We start from the raw sequence: 21,137 nt of genomic DNA on the forward strand, positions 1-21,137 counted from the left end.
CCGCGAGAACACGGTTGGCCGCGCTCTCCACCTAAGGCGGGCGGAATTGGCCCTTTGGGCTCAGTCCGGGCAAAGGATGCGGGGCAGATCGTTTCTGACTCGCCGAACGCGGCGGCGAGGCTGGGAATGTCCCGGGGCCTTGAAGGCTGACGCCTGGCAGTTGGAGCAACGCTAGAAACCTGCCACGATCTAACCCGGGGCCGGTGCGGGAGGGCATCCGGGGATGTCAGGGGAGTGTCGCGATGCGTCCGCGCTCGAGCAAGTGCGGCAGAGGCGCTCGAACAAGTGCGCGAGCGGCTGCCGCGAGAGGGATGCCCTGCGCTGGGCCACGCGCTCCCGTGGGTGATTTGCCTCCGCGGCGCCGGGCGCTTCCATTGGCCATCGCGGGCGGCGCGCAACCATTCAGCGCCCGGCAAATGCCTGTTTCCACAGGAAAAGCCCTGCCGGCCGCCCAGAAGCCCGGCAACACGCGGCCGGCGGGTGCGGCCACGCCCCAGCCCGCCTCCCCCGCCCCTCAGCTGACTCCGGTTGCGCTGCCCGAGGCGCGCAAGCACCGGCCGGCTTAAGCGCCCCACCTTCGCGGGCCGGAGACCATTCGGCCTACTCGCTTCGCTGCGTGGGCTTTGGGAGTAGGTGGGGCCCGGTGGGGCCCGGCGCGTGGCGGGCCCTCCAACTCCGCGGCAATTATGGCCGCGGAGCTGCTCTCCACGGTTCTGATGCTTGCCTGGCCTTACGCTAAAGCCAGAACACCGAGGGCCAGGTGGGATTCCGGAGAACTCTTGGGCTGCGGAGTCCCCCCCCCCCTGCCCATGCGCTGCACCCGCTCAGCGGCCCGGGAGCGTCTCTAGGGCCCCGATATTCATTTGGCAGTTCGCCAGCCCAACCCATTTCAAGGGGGAGCCGCGCCCCCCGCCCCTCTTTTGCCTTCGCCGCCGGTGCAGCAACAGCAGAAGCGCGGCGGCGTTTGGTTCCCGCCCCTCCAACCCTCTTCCACTCCACCGCCACAGCCAATCCGGGCTGACCATCCCAGCAGGAAAAGCAACTGCCATGGAAACAGCATCCGCGGCTACTCCTCTGAGGTGCAGCAACTGGCCCAGAAGGCGGGCGGGCGGGGAAAGGTCTGAGGCCCTTGTTCCAGCCAGGAAGGGGAGGGCTGGATGCTATCAGGCTGGGGCACAGCTGCAACAATCTCCAACAGCTGAAGTGCTCTCTGAATGTGGCAGTCATTTCATTATGCAACTAAAGAATATCCATATTACCTAATTAGTAAGCTCAGAGAGCACCCAGGACTCAACCCTGAGCTACAAATAATGTCTTCCATTAGCACTTGTGAAATGTTTTACAATTACGATTAGAAGGAACCAGAAGCAACAGTGGCAGGCTTTTCTAAATTAACCACCAAACCCATAGTGGAAATGGGAGACTACAGGTTTCTCAGTATCTGCTTGAAGAGGTGCAGGTTAGAGATTGTTCAATGTGTTCAATTTGCAGGTGTTGACCAAGCGCACCTGAAGTTTGCTTGTCAATGGTCCTGCATTGTCTTGGGAGTTTGATGAGATCACTAGGACTCTATTCGAGTGAGGGTGACATGGAATAAATGCGTATCAAATTTGTAGGTGACGTAACTAGGAAGATTGACCAAAATCTTATATACAGGGCATTGAACATGTTACTGAAAATATCCTAAAACCCTTATATGAATATCCTAAAACCCTTATATGAATCAATGGTGGAGTTGCATCTGGAATATTACGTACTGTTCTGGCTGCTGCACCTCCAAAAGGAAATGGTGGAGTATGAGACATTTCAGAGGACAGTCTAGGACAGTGCTGGAGTGACTTCCCCAAGAGGAAAGGTTGCAACATTTGGGGAGTTTTAGCCTAGCAAGGAGATAAATGGTGGGGGGACATGATGAAGAGGCACAAAAGTATGCATAATGTAGATAAGGTAAACAAGGGTAAGCTATTTTCACCATCCCAAAACACTAGACTTAGAATCAAATGAATTTGAATCAAATGAATTTGAATCCTAGAAGAATCAGGAGAGAGAAAAAATGATTTTTAAAATACAAGGTATAATTAAACTTTGGAATTCTGTACGGCGAGCACTGGCTGTTCACCTTGATGGCAGAGGGCCTGCTTCTGAGGGCATCTGTAGGGCTTTGTTGTGCAGCTTGCTAGCCACTGTGCAAATAGACTGCTTGATCAGACCGCCCAGGGTGTGATCTAGGGGCATGGCTTATGTTCTAACCTCAACAGGCTTGAACACTGGCTAAACCTACCAGGATGATGGTCAGCATTACTAAAAGTAAAGTCATGTTGGAGAGCTCTAGTGTTTAGGTACAGATGAGGGAGTTCTGCTTCGAACTGTAAGATGGGGGCAAATAAATTTAATAACACAGTTGATGGCAACATGTGTCAGTCTCCTGTCTAGAGAATTCAGAATCTCTTAAAGACCACCCTCCCCCATCACACCCAAAGGGAGAGCTAGCTCTGCACCCTGCAGCAGGGGCCAAAAGGACACCCACCCTGCATACCCTCGGTCCTTTTCCTGCTGCTGCAGATGGCTCCATCGGCTGAAAAAGACATTGTTCTTCTCATCCATCTGATCTGTCCCACCTGCCATCTTCGACCGCTTTTATTGTAACGTCTTTCCTTGACTGTTGCGAGCTGCGGGCTGCACACCGTTCTCATAAGTTATGATTACTGTCGCTGCCCTTCACAAATGGGCTCAGCTCAACGCTATCTGGCCCGGGACGCCTTAGATCGGCCTTGGCTGCAGGACCCTTGACCCCCGCCTCCGCCCCCCCCCCCGCTGCCACGGAGAGAAGCCCAACTCCGCGCTCTTCTCGGTCCGTTCCAGGAGGGGGCTCGGGCTTGCACCGGGACCACCGGCTGCTCTCGCTCCCCCTCCCTGCGACCCCTCGGCTTGGGGCGAGGGGACAGCGGTGCGCCCGGCCTCTGCTCTGGGCGGAGAGAAGCTCCTTGACCGCGGCTGGCAGTTGAGGGCGCTTTAGGCCGGCAGCTCGAGCGGGATGGGAAGCTCCGGGGCAAACCCTTCCCCGGAAGGACGGGGCGCCGCTTCACCCGGCCGTCTGCCCCGGGCGCCCGTTTCCCTACAGAGGCACCGCAACCTCCGACCGAGGGGCGGCGCGGCACGCTGCAAGAACAGCCTTCTCCGGAAGGAAGCGGAAGCGCGTCCTCGGCGGTGTGGGAGGGGGCGCGTGCTGGGCGCCCGGGAGCTTCGGGTCCGGCGAGGAGGATGGTAGGCTGGGGAGGGGCGCCCGGGAGGGGGGAGCGGACGGGGTGGGGGTGAAGAGGCGGCCGTTCTCCCGCTGCTCTCCTTCCGCGCAGTCCGCCTCGCTGGAGCTGCAGTCACGGGAGGAGAAGGACGCCGAGCTGGACAAGCGCATCCAGGCGCTGCGGCGCAAGAACCAGGCGCTCATCCGTCGCTACCAGGTGGGCTCCCGGCGGGGAGGGGTCGGAGGGGAGAGGTCCGGCGGGGGGCTCGGCTCAGCGTCTCTCTCTTCCTCCGCGCAGGAGATCGAGGAGGACCGGCGCAAGGCCGAGCGGGAGGGCGTCGCGGTGACCGGGGCGCGGAAGGCCCGCTCGGCGGAGGCGGGCAGGCAGCCCGAGAGGCGGCGAGCGGAGCCGGAGGCCGCCAGGGTCCAGCCGGCGCCCGAGGTGAGGCCGGGCGAGCGGAAGGCCGGGGCGGCTGGGAGGGGAGCCGCCGCCGCCGCCGCCGCCGCCGGGCGAGCCTCACGCGCCCCGCTTCTCTCGCCAGGACCGGCGCGCGCTCGGGAGGAAGGCCGCCGCCGTCAGGGAGCCCCGGGGAGAGCCGCAGCCCGGAGGCNAGCCGCGGGGCCGAGCGGACGTAGCCGGAGGCGACCGGCGCTCCCAGGTAAGGCGTCGGGGCCGTATCGGGGAGGCGGGGGGGGGCTCCGGCGGCGGGGCGCTTGCAGGGCTTTTTCCCCCCCGCAGGAGTGGGAGGAGCGGCGGCGGCGGAACATCGAGCAGATGAACGAGGAGATGGAGAAGATCGCCGAGTACGAGCGCGGGCAGCGGGTGAGTGGTGCGCCGGGGAGGGGCTAGGGGGGCGGGCGGCCCCGGGCTCGGCTCAAGCCCCGCTGCTCTCCCCTGGGCAGGACGGGCTGCAAGAGAAGAACCCAGTCCGCAACTTCCTGGACGACCCGCGCCGCAGTGGCGCCTTCTCCGAGGCCGGCCGGCGGGAGGGCAGCCGCCGCCACGTTCGGAACTGGGGCGGCGCCGACTTTGATAAGGTCAAGACGGGCCTAGAGCCAGGCAAAGAGCCGCCCTCTCTGGTGCGTTTGAGAACGGATGTATGTGTGTGGGAGAGTCCTTTCGTTCGCTAATCCTTTCTGGGCTGGTGTGACAGCTCCCTCCCCCCCCCCCCCGCTTTCCCCATGGGATTTTCTCTGGCAGGGCCGGGGCAGTGGTCGGTGCAGGGGCCCGAAGACGACCTTGGATATGACGCTTTCCATGACTGGCCGCGAACGGGCTGAGTATACTCGCTGGAAGCAGGAACGGGAGCAGATTGACCGGGATCGCTTGGCCCGGCACCGCCAGCCCACTGGGGAGTGGCGCAGAGAATGGGATGCCGAGAAGACAGATCCCGCGTAGGTGCCCTGATCGCATGGGCCGGCTGCTGACCTTTCTTTGGGCAGGGGATCAGGAGGGGGTCCCTGGAGCAACTGAGCTGCAGAGGTAGAAGGGTCTCTCTTACCTCTGGCTTCTCGTCTTCACAGGCTGAAAGAAGGCAAGGGGCCTCGAGGCTCATCGACTGACAAGCAGGGTAAGGAGGGAACACGTGCTGTGGGGGCTTCCTCTTTGTCAGAGTGGGGACAGTGCCCTGGGGCAGAAAGCGGGTATTTGGCAAGCATCGCCTCTGGAGAGCCTCTGCCTTCCTTTGATCTTCTTACTGTTGTAGAGCCCTCCAAGTACCCTCCCAAACTACCCACTTTTGGGGAATTCATGGTTGGTCAGCCTGGGGACCGGCACCGGAAGATTCGAGGCCGTGGGCACCCCCGAGGGAGTCCTCCCAAGTCCTACAGGTGAACACAGGCTGGGAGGGTGGGAGCTACAGCAGAGGGTCTCTCTGCTTGTCCTGCCCTGGTGCGAGGCTCTCGGCTCAGCTTTGGCCTGTCTCTGCAGCATGCACGACAACCGGTGGGAAAAGGAGGAAGCAGACGGGACGTTGCCTGCATCTGCGGGGGAGGATAAGGCAGAGGCTGCCCCTGTGCCACAGGTGGGGAGGGCTGCATGTGGAGTGTTTCTTACTGCTCCCCAAACCAATCTGGGAGACCTAGGTGGGCCTCTGGGGAGTTCTGTCCCTGGGCCGGGGTTGAAGAAGCCTTCTCCCAAGCCGTGGTCCACAATTGAGTCAAAGGTAGTTCTTAGATCTCTCCTTTGATCCTTTTCTCTCCTGCCCTGGGATCCCCCAGACAGAGCCACAAATAGCCGCAGCGACAGAAGAGGATGAGGAAGAGGATGAGTGGGAGGACGTCAGCGAGGAGGAGGAGGAGGAGGAGGAAGGAGCTGAAGCCAACAGCAGCCAGGATTCTTCCTCGGAGGAAGATGGGCCTCATCCCTCCTGCTCCCCCCTGCCCCAGAGGCAGCCCAGACAGCAGCCCACCGTTCGGTCTGCTTCACCTGAAGAGGCTGCAGCCATGGAGGGGGCGCCCCTGACCCCCTTGGAGCCAGCAGAGGGATATGAGCCTGTGTCTGACTGGGGGGAAGAGATGGAGATGTGTTCCCCCCGAGCCAGCCACAGCAGCCAAAGCCCGTTGGCTGCGCCCAGGGAGGAACTGCCTGCTGGGACTGCTGGTAAAGGACACAGGCGGGCATGTGGAGGGCTCCTGAGGCAACCCTGGAGAGGTGGGGCAGGAAGAGGGTGTATTTTACTATGGGATGCTGCTCAGTGCTGTTCTTCCCTTCTTGCAGGAATGGGTCCCCCAGTACCACTGGCAGTGCAGGGATCCCTTCCTGTGGACTCCCCAGCAGGAGGGTCAGCCTCTGCTGCACCCAGAGCGTCGGAGGCAGAGATAAAAATGGATGCAGAAGTGCCCGAGCCCAAGGAGGTGGCTACCCGAGCAAGGTGGAAGATGGGGGTGAGTAGACTCCCTAGCATCGCATGATCATTTAGGGACCAGTTCTGGCCTGCCTCCCCCCCCCTCCCTCGCAGCTCACTGGAGCTGGAGATCACGGACTTTTAGTCTTCCAACATTCTTGTGTTACTTGCCCTACTCAGGGAAGGAGCTCTACTCTGCCCCCCTTCCCCCCCCCCCCCCCCCCCCCCCCCCCCCGTGGTTCACTGCCTGTTGCTTTTGATCCAGGCCATTGTTTCAGAGTTTTGGTGGAATTATTTCCACCAAATGTGATGTGATGCCTACTACAATTGCTTCCTTGCTGAGTCGATTGTAGCTGGAAGATCCTCTATGTAAAGGCCTTGAACCCACCTCCAGTTTGGGAAGTGGTTTGAGCTGCAGCAGGGCTGCCTTAAGGCCGCGGCCAAGGGGATCCCGTATCCTATAAGCCTAGGAGAAGCATGTGTGTTCCTCAAGTACTTCTCTCTATAGGGCTCCTCTTTTTATGCTGCATGCATCTGCTACCGCTTGGTTATTTGGGGAGAGAATCCGCTTTGCCTCACCGGGAGTGGGTGGGGTGTCGAGCCTTGTTTAGCCCTGTGCAGACTCTGAAGGGAGGCAACCATTGGCAGCATTACGAGTGGCCCCCAACAAACTCTACCAAGGGGTGCAGAAGGCAAAAAGTGCTTTGATGGCTGCAGGCTGAGGGAATCAGTTCTCATGAGCAGCTGCAAAACAGCTGCTACCAGCCAAGCATGGCACTGGTCTGGCAGGAAACCTTGTTTGTCCTTTCCTAAGCAAATGGCAGGTGGACCTTGATGCTGGGAAGGAAGGAATGGAATGGGGGGGGTGTCAGGCACCCCCCTCCTCTAAAAAATCTTTGCTTCACACAAGGACTGTGTGCTCTGTTAGGTTAAAATTCCAATTAAAGCATTACTGCCACTGTCAATTGATAAGTTGCTTAATTTAATAGCAGAGTCATCAGGCATGCATTACATTAATGTGATTGTGATGTTTAAAATTATTGATGTGCTGATGTCCAGAAATCAAAATAAGAGTTATACTTGGGATTTTAGCTTAAGTTTTAAAATATACATGCAGCATTTTATCGTTATTTTGGAGTATTTTTGCTACTCTTCAACCTGAAAGGCCACCAGAACAATAAATAGTTCATAAGAGGGCAATTCTTACCCTTCTAAGAATTTGGTAAGAAGAAGAAGAAAATGAGTAAATGAACAATTTTGGTTCAGAAACTCCAAAAGTTAGACTGCTATATAAGGCTGGGTTCGAAGATCCAGCTTAACAAACTTGGCTTGAAACTTAACAGCCTATTTGCAGAATATGCTTAACTTGCTTAATTTTAAGTTTTGTGGCTTGCCATGTTGCGCCAATACAGTTAGCTTGGTTAGTTTATGGCTCTGTGTAGTGCGCAAATATCAAAGGCTAGTTAATTTAGTCATCAGCTGAAGAGGGTTGCATGAACACAGCTGGCTTATGGCCCCCATCCTGGCTTGGTCTCAGAGAATCTCAAGACCCCCTTTTGGCAGGTCTTTGCCTGTGGCCAGCCTCCTTTCCGTTGCTGTTTCGTGCTTGGTGACTTTTTCTCTCCTGCCCACCAGGAGCACTTGGAGAGTGAGGCACCAGAGGCTGCACCCTGATGGTTCTTTTCCAGGGCCGCTTGGAATGCAGCCCACCTTGAACTTGAGCCAGACCATCATCTTCCTCAGAGCTGCTGGGTACAGTTGTGACACGCACATGCGCTCTGCATGTTTCTGCCACTCTTGAACAGTCTCTAGAGTTTGGGCTAAGCCAGTCGGCTGGTCCCCCCCCTCCCCAATCACCCTTTAGTGCTCTTAACACGCAAATCATAGATAAGTGGGGCCTACAGCTCTGCTCCCAAACCTTCTGCAATCTTCCTTGGATGGGAAAGGTGGTTTCTTCTCTCCTGTGTCTAGGAGGAGTGACCTGGGCTCTGGGAGAGTGTGAGGCCCTTCCTGTCGCGGGGTTGAGAGCTTGGCTTCTCCATTATCATATACAAAGTAAATAATGTCTTGATAATAAAGCTTGCGTGTGTCTTGCCTTCCTGCCGGCCCCATGGTCCTCTCAGAACAGCGAGTGGGGAGACCTTGTGGACATGTCTGGGGAGCGGAGTGGCTGTGGCGCAGAGGATTCTTGCTGGAATGGAAGATATAAAAGCTTGAATAATTTCTTGGAAGGGAGGAATTCTGGCCTGTGCTGGAGAAACTAGCTACCCTTTGGCAAGGCTCTGCTACTGTGCTGACCAGCAGTAGGGAGCCAAGGAGAAGCTTCTGGATAGCCTCAACTGCAGATGAATTTGCTCTCCCAGGTTATTTTGGCCCTGCCACACGCATTCAGAAGTATATGGTGGTGCCTAAAGCTTGGCTATCTGGGTTCCCCACAGTCTCTCTTGATGCCATCAATCATGGTCGGGATGGGAGCCCTGGTGTTGCAATGTTCTCTTCTTTGTCCCTGGCCAATTCATTTGTTAATGACAGGTAGGGAGACTTTCAGCCTGAAGCCCCAGGTTTGTTGGTGTGTATGTGTATGTGTGCGTGTGTGTCTCAAGACTGGATTCTCTATGTTCATAACAACATGAAAATGCCAGATGAGGTCATCCGCTGGCTCTGGATCAGGTATCACCGGTGTAACACCTGAAAGCTATGTATCCACATGTCACTTTGGCCCACATCAGCAAGCAACCTGGGCACCCTGTAAGGTGCTGCCCAATCAGATTCTGGGGGGGTTCCTTAATCCAGACTCCAGGCAGGTGTTGGTGTTTCCTTGCATTGGGTGTTGGGGATACAAAAAAGGATCATCCACAGCCCATGCCTCCCCCCGTGGTCAGTCCGTTTCCAGTCAACTGGAGCTCGCCAAAATGTTTTGAGAAAGCTGAGATGTTTGGAGGCTGTCCACATATTTCTCAGGGTGCCTGGCCTTGGGATGCTAGTACAAACTGGATCCGGCTGCTCTGGTCTGTATCACCTGTCATTCCCCCCTCCCAATTTCCCATCTCATACACACACCTTCATTGCCCTTCCATCCTTTCTCCCTGCTCCCAGCCTTTGATGGCAGAATGTCTGTCAGGTGCCAAGTTGAACCAGGCAGAGCTGTAGATCAGATGCGATGTCAGGTGCAAAGGATCAGGGTCCTATGTTAATTTGCAATTCAGAAGATTTATGTGGCTGAAGCCTAAACACAAGAATCTAGTTCAGTACCAAATTGAGAGAAGGGCCAGTGGAATTCAAAAGGGCCTCTCCTTGGACCCTCTATGGGATTGTAATGGGCTAAAGGAGAACCTGGCGCAGGTGGGAATGAGCACATTCCCATTTATTACTTCTACAGCTAAAACTAAGAAAGCTGGATTAAAACAATGGAGGAATTGGACACGAGCATAAGCAGCCTCAAAGTATGGAGGTTGTTGATCGCCTGAATAAAGATCCAATCTGCTCTAGAGATTATGCCAAGGTGACTGCCAACCAAACAACCAGACAGCTTCTTGAGAACGGCAACTCAGATCAAAGGCCACCAAAACAGAAGATTAAGATCAAGAGAAATGAGGATGAAACAACTAAATGTCTATGGAGGTTCTCTACCATCCAGGTCATGGTTGTTCCAAAGGTACTTTTCAAAAGGCAACTGGACTTTCTTGGTCCTTTTTTGAAAACCAAGATAATCCAGTCATCTTTTGAAAAGTACCTCTGGGATGAAATAAGTAATTTATCGTCCCCATTTACTATGGAAGAACAGAGAGAGGCTGTAAAGAAGATTTGGCCATGGAAGGCTGCTGGCTTGGATGACATCTTTATTGAACAATAAGGCAATTTGGACCAAAAGTGAGACTGGCTACTAGAAATGCTTGGAACAATGTAATATTCTTGGCCTCTGGTGAAAGACTACAGTTGCAGCAGTTTTAAAACCAGGTAAAGAGGCCAATCACCCTAAGAACTACTGCCCAATTTCTCTCTTGTATTCTACCTATAAAATTGCCTCGCTGTAGCCGTAGAGCCCTTTCTCATACAGCAGCAGGTTAGATTTTGCCCTGCAGAAAGTCGCCCTGCACAGATCGTCAATTTAACCCCATATGTTGAAGATGGATTCCAAAAGGGCAACGTAACAGGAACTGTATTCCCAGGTCTCATGGCTGCATGGGATACCATCAATCTTGGAACACTGAAGCAGGAAGTTTATGATGTGACTAAAGATTTTAAACTTACAAATATCATTAGAAATCTGCTTCAGAGCCACATTTTTTGTGGAGTTCCAGGGAAGGCAAAGCAGATGGAGGAATCAAAGGAATGGCTACAGCTAGTGTACTGGCTCCCACTCTTTTTAATATTTGCACCAATAATCAGTCACTTCCTGTAGGTAATGATAAGTATATGTATGCTGATGATCGAGCAATGACTGTACATGGAAAACATGTGAGGAGGTTGAACAATGTTTAACTGAAGATCTTTCAGAGCTGAAGCAATACTGTTGTGCTAACCAGTTGAAGCCAAATCCAGCAAAACCTCAGGTATACGCCTTCCATCTTCGCAATAAGCAGGCTGCTGGGAAGCTGCGTGTTATATGGAAAGGGATGTTATTGAAGCATTGCTACAACCCTAAATATTTAGGGGTCACTCTAGATAGGACCCTAACATGTAAGCAGCAGTGTACTAACATTAAATTGAAGGTCAGTGGATGAAATAACATCCTCAGGAAATTAACAAGCTCCAACTGGGGTGCCAAATCAACAAGCTCCAACTGGGGTGCCCCCCCCCTTCCATTCCCCACCATCTGGTCAGAGCTGAAGAAACTTCTTGGATGAGAAGCAAAACATCTTCAAAGAAAAACAAGAAAGTCCAGTTGGGACAAACCAGGGGACCTTAAGACAACAGCTCTAGCCTGCTCAGTCTGATACATCAGTACCTGCTGGGAAAGTAGATGTTGCTCTAAATGAGGCTAGCAGAATTATTACTAGATGCCTTAAACCTGCCCCTCTAGATAAGATCTACCACCTATCTGGCATTGCCCTGCCTGCAGTTTGCAGAGAAGAAGCAGCAAAGAGAGAGAGGCTCAAATCAATATCTAGACAACACCCTCTCTATGGCCTGCAACCAGCAGAGACTAAAATCTAGGAAAAGCTTCTTTAGGTCAACAGAAGACTTCAAAGAGCTTAAAAGCAGAGAGGACCAATGGAAAGGTACAAAGAACCAACACTGGATGGAAGCAACGGAGGAGCTGGCATCTGGGTCTGTGGGAAAGTGTGGAAATTGTTGAACAGGCTGTGCATGGCTGCAACAAGATCCAGAAGCACTCTGAAGAAAGGGGGCTATCTAGTACCTTCTGCCCTTTGAGGATTGTGGTGACATACAGACAACAACACATATGTACTGTGTATCTGTCCTGTGTGCCCTCATCAGTGCACACTTGAGGACCTCATGGCAGTGCGACAGAACACAATGTTGCTAGCTCCTGGACAGGATCTGTTTAACCTGTACATACTTTAATCTTGTACTTTACATTTTAAATGTTATGTTGTATGGAGCGCCTTATCTTAATTATGATGCTTCTGACATGAATAAACGAACAGGCCTGAAACAAATCTGAGCAGAGATGGATTGGATCAGCCAGACTCTTGTTCCTCTGCAGAAGGCCAAAACTGAGTGCACGTGACACCGCAGGCTGCTTTGGGCAGAGTGCCGGGAGGGAATAAGTGCAATAACGATTCAGAGAGGTGCTCCAGCAGGGTGAGGTGCCCTGCAGCGGCATAAGTGGCCTCATGTCAGGAGTCCATACTGGCTTTTCACCTTGAATTATACATGATCAGCAGGTAGTCTGCTGCCTAGTGCCGCAGCCAAGGGTGCAGTGATTCTGTACAGGTGGCCTCATATCCATAAAGTGAATGTACTGAAAGATAGCTGTGCTTTCCTAGTAATGCTCTGCACTATTTGTAGCCTGACAGCCTTCCACACTTCCTCCTTTGTACCTGTTAACGGTGGTGGAAAAAAAGCTCAGTGAACATTTCACCTCACTGACAGTCCATGCCTTCTGAAGAGACACCAGGTACTTTCATGGGCAACATTGCGTGCTGACATCCCCAGAACATCTCTGGCATTAGTTTGTCCAAGGAATTCATCCCCCACTGTAATACCCTGAATGATCAGATGTGGTCATCAGAAAGGCAGCTGACAGAAAACCAACTAAGCAGGACGATACCTGCAAGAAAATGTCCCACTGGGATGGGGGTAGGAGTTTCAAATTAATAGAGGATCCTCTCTTCTTTGGATCCCAACTGGGCCGTATGAAACTTGGTTCCTGGCCATCCTTTGGCATGGTGTGATCATTCTGTACCACGCTTGTTGCATAGACACACCATTCTGGTTGCTTACAAATATCCGCAAATTGCCAAGGCTCCTAACGATGCCATAGGGCTGGTCCCAAAGGTGGCTCTTCCATGCATCCTATGCCTTTGTATTGGGATAAGAGGGAAAACCCCTTGCTGACTCTAGACTACCCTTCTCTGACTTGGAGCAGCTGGTGCGAAGTCAAGGAGGAAGCTAGGTTTAAGGGGATGGCCTCAGCAACAGGTCGGTGGGTGTCTTCATTCTGTAGCCCGCAGGACACATGCGTAAGCCTGAGTGTGGCAGGGGCCAAGGAAAGTGTCCAGTTATTTAGGGCCAAGTAGAATTTTTGACCTAATGGAGATCTGTAGGGTCAACATTTGGGAGATGAAGGTACCTAATAAATATTAGATAAATAAATATTAAATATCGCAAGGGTATCCTATTAATAGTTGACTTAATTTAGTGCCTCCAGTTAGGGAACATTTTTTTAATAAAGTCTAGCTTCCTCTTTTAGAGTGTCCAACCCCCTCCTTGCAAAATTGCCATCTTCAATCATCTTGAGCAGAGGCATCACAACAACGCCTTGTCCTCCACCGTAAGTGCAATTTCTTTTTTCCCACCTGGGACCATGTAGAGGTGAGGGTTCAAGGGAGGATGGAGACTTCTTATTTCAGGCCTTTGCACATTGGATTAATTTTCCTCTTAAACTGTGTATCTTTTAAGAATGTATATTTGCTTTGTTTGGTAATCGGCACGCATTTTTGCCTCACAAGGGACCTTTCTGGTCTTTTGGATACAAATGATTAACAAGAGCCAAGTGGGATTTGTCTGCACTGATTTTTCTTTCCAAGCGGTTGAGGGAAATTCCAGGAGGGGACTCCCACCCCCACCCCCAGGCAAAGAGAAGAAGGAGCCAAATGCAGGGTGACCAAACAGAGTGCCCACTCCATTCATGGGCAGCAAGGCTCCTTCCTGGGCCATCCTGAGCAAAACAGGCCTGGCAGTGAGGAGAACTGCCCCTACTGACCCCAGCAACCTCATTCAGTCTAATGGCAGGTTTGGCTATAGGTCGCAGGAATCGAGAAGATTTAATAAATAATGTTTTTCTTTTAAAACTGGGTCAAAAATCTTCTCTTAAAGCTGGTGGGAGCTACCTTTAGGAGACCCACTCCTCACTCTCATCTGTCTGGCATCTTCGTGGGCCTCAAATCTATACTCTAAGATACCACCGAAGAACAGCGTCCATTTGCTTTACCATTTGTTGTCAAAGGACTGATTAAGCAATGTATGCGGGGAAAAAAATCTGCAGATTCATATTTTTAGCTTTGCTAACCCTTTCTGGTTGTTCCCTCCCATCCATGACCATAGAACTTCTGACGGAAACTAGATTCTACCAAAGTAAGTTGTCCGAAGTCATTTGCAGTTGAATATCCTCTAAATTTAAAGTAGGTTATCCTTTTTCTTAGGATTCCACTAAATGTTACAAAAGAGCTTCTAAGTTTTAAATTATGGAGAAAATAAGAAAGCATGAAAAATAAGCGATGAGAAAGCACCAGACAAAATAGTCAAGAGGTTCATAGCACAAAGTTGGCTTGAAGTGGAGGTGACAGACTTACTTGGAGATGGAGAACTGCTGTCAGTTAAGACTGGCATTTGGCTGGGCCCTGGTAAAGGTGGTAGACGGAGCAATTTGTCAAAGTTTGTATATTTATTAATATTTAAAAGCTCTCCAATAGCAGAAACTCTCTGGGCTATTTACAATAAAATGCACTAAAATGTACATTTGAAATAAATACATATAGAATAAAATCAAATAAAATGCAGAATGAAAACTACATACAAATTGGGCAGTAGCACTGTGGTCATTCAAAAGCTAAAAGGATGCAAATTGAAAGGAAATTAAGAACCAAAGTGGAAGGAAGAGGGCAACTGCACTATATTTTGTCTGAAATTCTTGTATAGTCCTGAATTTGTACTGCTATACATATCTTTTGAACTGCAAACACTTTTTGAAGGAGTGGAATATTGTTTCTGGAACATATAGTGGCAGGTTTTTTTAAATAGTTGGGCTTGCAAAGACACTTGATGAGGCCAAGAAGGAATGGATCCTTTGCAGTCCAGCTGTTTGTGGGAGGGCAGTATGTTTGCTTGCACGCTGCGTCTTCTAGGAACCCTCCAATTCTGCTTTGCCGATCTAGATTTAGCATGTTATGTGAACCCTCCTGGATTTGTGGGATTAAATATTTACTTTTGCATTCAGCCACTATTTCTAAATATTAAGATATGTATACACCAGGGGTGTCAAACTCATGTCACGTGACGTGTCGCGATGTATCGCGACTTTTCCCCCATTGCCGGAGCTGGGATGGGTGTGGTTTTGGCATGACGCATCCAGCCCACAGGCTGGCAGTTTGACACCCCTGGCATGCACTGTCTCTCTTGCTGGGTCACTGGCTTCTTCTCAAACTAGTCTACACTTTTTAAACCACACATTTTTACTTTAATTGTACCTTATTTCAGCTGATCTTGATTTTTTTTTAACCATAAAATGTTTTGTGTATGTGTTTCCCCATCAGCTTTATTTCTAATCTTCCCAATTTGTTCTGGGTTTTACCAACTTTTTATAACAGTTTTAGAATATTTTAGAATGGTTTACCAACAACTGAAAACTCAGTATGGAAAGAGGTCCAAACTGGGCTTAAAAAACATTTGCCTCTTCCTGAAACAGATGAAGTTGGCCTCCATCTTTTTGGGGAGGGGTGTAATACCCAGTTCCTCTCTTTCTCGTCCTTTTACAGAACCGCCCACCACTTGGAGATGGATTATCCTCTGGAAGGTCTTCCTGACATTTCTGACTACGATTATACAAACTTCACAGAGGAACCTCTCAGCGTAGAGCAGAGCAGCCTGAGTCCCATCGTCTTGGTGGCCATTGTCCTCTATGCCCTGGTGTTTCTAGTGGGCACGCTGGGCAACGGGGCTGTCATCTGGGTGTTGGGGTTCCAGATGCAGCGCACAGTGAGCTCAGTCTGGTTCCTTAACCTCTCGGTAGCAGATCTTCTCTGCTGCCTGTCTCTGCCTGTTCTGGCCATGTCCCTTGGCTCCAACAATCATTGGGAGCTGGGAGATTTTGCCTGCAAGCTTTTGCCCTCCATCATCATCCTCAATATGTTTGCCAGCATCCTGCTGCTGGCCCTAATCAGCATGGATCGTTGTGCCCTCGTGGTGAAGCCCGTCTGGTGCCAGAATCACCGTTCAACCCGCTTAGCCTGGAGACTGTGTGGCGGGGCCTGGGTCTTTGCCACCCTCCTCACTCTGCCCTCCTTCCTGACCAGAAGAACACAACATGAGCTTCATAACCTGATACTCTGTGTGGTCGACTATGGCTTTTTTGGTGTAAATCACCAAACTGCTGAGGTCTCTGTGGCGGTCACACGCTTCCTCGCTGGCTTCCTGGTCCCTTCGGTAGCCCTCAGCCTCTTCTACGGGCTGCTGGTTCTGCGTGTACGCAGCAGTCGCTTCACACGCTCCAGGAGGACCCTGAAAATGATCTTGGTGATCGTAGTGAGCTTTTTTGTCTGCTGGGCTCCTTATCAAGTGATTGGCCTGATTCTGGCCAGTAAGAATCCGAGGAGCCCCCTCTTCCAGTTCCTGAACCAGATGGACCCCCTGGCCGTGGCGCTCGCCAGCACCAACAGCGGCATCAACCCCATCATCTACGTCATTGCAGGTCAAGGCTTCAAGCTTAAAATCTGGCGCTCACTGACTGCCGTGTTGCACAATGTCCTGAATGAGGAAATATCAACAGCCACCTCCCAGGCTAGGGGGGCCACTCAGGGCTCCTGCACTACCATGGAAGTTCAGAGCACTTGCACAACCCTGTAAGCCCTTTCTGAGCAAGGCCACTGTGCCTCTATCTTTGAGCTTGCTCCCCTTTGGCTGGAAACATATTCCCAGCCACTCCCTCTGGCCATTCTGCCGTGCTAGTGTTGCTCTCCGCTGGGACCAACTGCCCAAGATCCAGTTACTGTCACTGACTCTCTGGACCACCGTTTCTCCCTTATTCAAAGATAAAAATAAATAAGTGGACAGAAATGTGCCTAAACTTTCGTGTATTGCTTCAGTATGCCTGCCTATGCCTGATATACTAACATTTCATTTATTGCAACTTATATGGCACTTCATTTCTGAGCAGCCTACACCGCTGATATCAGAAGGTGTAAACTAAAATCAATCCATGGGCTGCACCACTGTTAGGATCCTATTTTCCCCTAATTTGATTCCTCTTGTGGAATTAAATTCAGAAGAGAATAGAAAACAATAGACAACTCTTTCTAGTGTTGAAGGAAAAGTCTTCATCATGATTCAGTCCAAGCCGGGAATAAACAACATGGCGATTGCTTTAGAAAGAAGGTTGCAGTTTATTGAAGAGAAGAGCCAGACAGAAAGATGGCTCTGAAAGAAAAGAGAGAGAGCACATGTAGGGAGTGGGTTTTTATACCTTCTTGAGCCTTTTGTTTGGAGTTGTTCCTGTGGCATGAACCTTGACCTGAGTCTGAGTGTGCCTTTCTGGTATTCTGATGGTGGTGGATTAATCCTAGTATGTCCCAAAGGTCAATCCTGCTTCCCTGGGACTGTGGCTGATGACTATTAGATTTTTGGTGTGAGGGATTGTTGATTCTAGGGATCTTTCTTCCTAATCCCAGTTTCCTGACTCTAGTCAGGAATATATTCTGCCTTTTAAATATTTCCAAAAACATTTCTTTCTCGGGGGGTGGGGGTGTGACTTCCCACACTAGATATTCATGTCAGCAGAGAAAGCAATAGCAAGCTACAGATCCAGTTTTATTGCAAAGCAACCAGCACCAGTCAAGTATTTTCAGAGCAACAATCCACCCGTGTACTAGATAACAAAGCTATAGTATATGAGAATATAGTACTCTTCATTCACAGCGGGAGACTGTGAGTTCTAGTCCTGCCTTAAGCCAGCTGGGTGACTTTGGATCAGTCCCTTCGCTCAGCCCAACCCACCTCACAGGGTTGTTGTGGGGAAAACAGTAGGAGGAAGTGGTGTTGGATAAGTTCGCCCCCTTGAGTTATTTATAAAAATGATAAAAGAGGGGTATAAATATAATAAACTCCCAAAAACAAAAATTAAGGTAACGTATATCACCTGTTCCAACTCACGTCACTGATTTAAAAAGTCTGTCCAGTCAACCAATCGCCACACAGCCAGTGCAGCCCAGGTATCCGTGCGGCACAAACTTCTCATAAACGAGCAAACCATACCTGCTCGGTCCGAGTTCCTTGCTGACCTGCCCAAGGGGGGGGCGGGGGGCGAGCTATCTCCCTTTCTCCGCCCACCCACCCCCCACCTCTCGCAGCTTCCCAGGCTTTCCGCCACAGCCCCGCCCCGCCGCGCCGCGCCCGCCCACCCAGCGCTTCCTGTCCCCGCCCGCCCGGCGCCTGTCGTGCCGCCGGCCACCGGGGGGAGCGCCCGGGATGGCGGCGGAGGGCTGGGACTGTCCCGCCACGCGCGCCCGCCTGGAGGCCGCCTACTTCCCGCCGGGTTGCACCGACCAGGAACGGGAGGACTTCTGGGCTTTCTTCCGGCGGCTGCGCGGCTTCTGCGAGCGGCGGGGCTCCGGGGCGGGGGGCCGACCGGCCTACGACCCTGAGCGCCGCCTGAACCTGCGGCTGCCGCGGCGAGAGGCGGCCGGCGTGTCCCCGGCGCGAGCGCGCCGCTTTGGCCTGGCGCTGCTCCGCTTCCTGGACTTTGCGCAGCGGCGGAGCTTGGCCCGGCTGGCGCGGCTGCTGCGGGAGCGCGCCGCCCTGCCCATCGCCCGCTCGCGGGAGGCGCTGCTGGCCGCCTTGGCGCGCAGCCCGGTGGTGCTGGTGGCCGGGGACACGGGCTGCGGCAAGTCCACGCAGGTGCCCCAGTTCCTGCTGGCCGCCGGCTACGCCCACGTGGCCTGCACCCAGCCGCGGCGCCTGGCCTGCGTGGCCCTGGCCCAGCGCGTGGCCCGCGAGAGCCTGGGGCGCTTCGGGGACCAGGTGAGCACAGGCGCGCGGGCGGCCGGCCGGGGGCAGCCGGGGCCGGGAGTGACCGCTCTCCTTTCCCTGCGCAGGTCGGCTACCAGATCCGCTTCGAGAGCGCTCGCTCGCCCGCCACGCGCATCGTCTTCCTGACCGAAGGGCTGCTCCTGCGCCAGGCCCAGAGGGAGCCCACGCTGCCCGCCTACCGGGTGCTGATCGTGGACGAGGTCCATGAGCGCCACTTGCACTGTGACTTCCTGCTGGGCGTCCTGCGCCGGCTCCTGCCTGTCCGGGCTGACCTCAAGCTGGTGCTCATGTCTGCCACCATCAACATCCGGCTCTTTGCTGACTATTTTGGGGGCGCTCCTGTGATCCAAGTTCCTGGACGCCTCTTCCCCATCACGGTGAGGGTGCAGGAAGAAAAACACCCAGGAACTGGTCCAGAGGACGCCTGCCTGCTGGAACAAGGTTCCCCTGAGAAATTGAAGGCCTGGCCTGCTGGTGTTTTGGAGGGCTTTTGGCAAGGGTGGTTGAAGCCCCTTCTGGGAAGTGGGTTTATTTGTTTGTTTCTCAGATTTGCTGTCTTTTGTGGTATACGGATTTCATACATCAATAAATAATAGTAATTTGCTAACTCCTTGTACTCGCCCTACTCTGTGAGTTTTTAATCGGAAGCTGCCCATGTCCTTCCAGCTGTAGTTTTTGTAACATAGAAGGCTTAAAATTGTGGTTTGAAAGAAGGCTAGGTGGGCCAATGTGACTTCCTGTTCCATGCAGGTCCTCTATGAGCCCATCCCCCCTGAGGAAAGCAGCCGTGGGCGCAGGGAGAGGCTGGGCGCCCAGCCCTTCCTGCGGGTGCTCCAGGCTATCGACCACAAGTACCCGCCAGAGGAGAGGGGAGACCTGCTCATCTTCCTCAGTGGAGTGGCTGAGATTGGGGCAGTGGTGGAGGCTGCGCAGTCTTACGCGGCCTTCACTAAGCGCTGGGTGGTCCTTCCTCTGCACAGCACCCTCTCTGTGGCTGAGCAGGACAAGGTGAGTCGAGCAGGGCTGGAGAGGTAAACTTCTTCCTCCCACTTTCAACGGTGGGAGGGTTATTATGGAGAGGTGACCAATTGAATCCAGGGTGCTGGTGTCACCAGATGGGGTGCGGCTAGAGTTTGGGGGCCCTTTCAGCTTGTTGTTGTCTTGTCATCCTTGTATTTTTTCATGGAAAGAGGAGAAACCTTTAGCAAATAGCACTTAGACTCGCATTGCGCTCCACAGCACTCTCTAAGCCGTTCACAAATGGAGTCAGATTTTTTTTGGGGGGTGGCACCTAATGGCAGCTTTCTAGGCTTCGGTTGCAGTTTTTGTTATCTTTCTGTGGTCAGAGATATGGGACTTACTTTTTAAAAACAACAACAACAAAACCAGAATCTCTTAACAGCCATTGTCATTGCTCTTCAGATCTTTGGCCTTCCTCCACCAGGAGTCCGGAAGTGCATCATTTCCACCAACATTGCCGAGACTTCCGTGACCATTGATGGGGTGCGATTTGTTGTTGATGCAGGTGAGAGTTCTCCCCCCCCCCCGGGGTTTGGCCGATGGAGGAGAGCTGCTTTTTTTCACCCAGGAAGCAAAGGAGGTGAACTTGAAGGGAATAATCATGCAAAGCCATTCCAGAAGCAACCAGGGCAGAAGGGAAAGAAGAGGCTCAGGCTGGCTCCCCCCTGGGCCGTAAGGAGGGGAAGAGGAGGGAAGCCCCAAGGGGACTCTCATTGGAGGGAGCTCCTGGTGTCCTGGGGCGTCTTGATCTGATTTGGTGCACAGGGTTGGTTCACATGTGTTATTTCTGCTTTCCCAGAACTCAGACCACATTTCTGCCCTTGTTGCTTTTGTAGAGCTTCTGGATGTTCCCTTCCAGGCCATCTCCATAACTCTAGACTATGGGGACGGACATGGGGGCCCCAAAATGGAGTTGGGATTAATCAGCCTGGGCTGTTTTGTGCAGTTCCGTCTTTCCTTGGAATGGCACAAACTGACCCAAGATAAAATATTGATGAGGATGATTTATTGCCTGCCTTAGCAACTCCCACTGTAAAACTAGTAAATGGAGATCAAGTCAGTTGACCCCCAAAGCTGTGAGCAGAGGAAACTGCCGCCACTCCTGGGCTTTGGAGAAAGGGGGGGGGAAAGGAAGGAAGGGCAGTAATCTTTGGAAAGACCTGCAGAAGGAAACGGTGCCAAAGCATTCTGCCATGATTGATCAAGGTCAACAAAGGATGGATACGCTTGAGTGTCCCCAGGGCAAAAATAATATCATTGACAGTCCCAATCGGTTCGCTTGTAGGAACAATATAAGGACTAAAAGATAACATGGACAACCGCATACAGGAACCAGAGTCTAGACCTCTGGTGGTGTCCAGCGATCAAATACATCAACTGTTGATGATGGGCCCCAAAGGGCCAGATCCGAGGGTAGGGCTCATCTCACTGAGCGGCCTGTCTGGTGATGACCGTTAGAAGCCAAAAGAAGACTATGCTGGGATTTCCCTCCTTTGATTGAGCTCTGGGCTTTGCTGCTGATGTCCCAACCCCATTCTTGGGACACCTGCTTTGATATCTCCAAAGTTTTGTGTATCTCTTTTCCTCATGGTCCCCCCCCC

The 21,137-nt window shown here is 52.5% G+C and overlaps 3 protein-coding genes across 3 annotated transcripts; all 3 read left to right on the forward strand.

Moving 5' to 3' along the window:
* The first annotated feature begins 223 nt into the window (after window positions 1–223).
* Window positions 224–8,165, forward strand: CCDC9 (coiled-coil domain containing 9). Its single transcript, XM_015813909.2, has 13 exons — window positions 224–338; window positions 871–1,100; window positions 3,354–3,458; window positions 3,540–3,683; window positions 3,981–4,064; window positions 4,145–4,321; window positions 4,443–4,636; window positions 4,766–4,812; window positions 4,948–5,071; window positions 5,172–5,265; window positions 5,462–5,843; window positions 5,961–6,127; window positions 7,723–8,165. Exons 1-13 carry the CDS (start codon window positions 224–226, stop codon window positions 7,759–7,761), a joined length of 1,902 nt encoding a protein of 633 aa, XP_015669395.2. The 3' UTR covers window positions 7,762–8,165.
* A 7,105-nt stretch (window positions 8,166–15,270) lies between these two features.
* Window positions 15,271–16,513, forward strand: C5AR1 (complement C5a receptor 1). The gene has a single exon (XM_015813910.1). It carries the CDS (start codon window positions 15,271–15,273, stop codon window positions 16,336–16,338), a length of 1,068 nt encoding a protein of 355 aa, XP_015669396.1. The 3' UTR covers window positions 16,339–16,513.
* Window positions 16,514–17,955: 1,442 nt separating this feature from the next.
* DHX34 (DExH-box helicase 34) lies at window positions 17,956–20,041 on the forward strand (the record flags this gene model as incomplete). Its single annotated transcript, XM_015813872.1, has 4 exons — window positions 17,956–18,507; window positions 18,582–18,893; window positions 19,267–19,524; window positions 19,939–20,041. Coding segments are annotated over exons 1-4 (1,225 nt in total), but the record flags the coding sequence as incomplete, so codon positions are not given.
* Between the last annotated feature and the right edge of the window lie 1,096 nt (window positions 20,042–21,137).

The sequence above is a fragment of the Protobothrops mucrosquamatus genome, unplaced genomic scaffold, assembly GCF_001527695.2.
Source record: "Protobothrops mucrosquamatus isolate PMUCROS unplaced genomic scaffold, P.Mucros_1.0 scaffold201, whole genome shotgun sequence".
NCBI lineage: Eukaryota > Metazoa > Chordata > Lepidosauria > Squamata > Viperidae > Protobothrops > Protobothrops mucrosquamatus.

Excerpts from the sequence above, each read along its gene's own strand:
- CCDC9 (XM_015813909.2), top strand. The coding sequence starts at position 224 with ATGTCAGGGGAGTGTCGCGATGCGTCCGCGCTCGAGCAAGTGCGGCAG. Across the intron at positions 4,637-4,765 it reads GCCGAGAAGACAGATCCCGC|GCTGAAAGAAGGCAAGGGGC; the intron begins GTAGGTGCCCTG and ends TCGTCTTCACAG. Across the intron at positions 4,813-4,947 it reads CTCATCGACTGACAAGCAGG|AGCCCTCCAAGTACCCTCCC; the intron begins GTAAGGAGGGAA and ends TTACTGTTGTAG.
- C5AR1 (XM_015813910.1), top strand. The coding sequence starts at position 15,271 with ATGGATTATCCTCTGGAAGGTCTTCCTGACATTTCTGACTACGATTAT.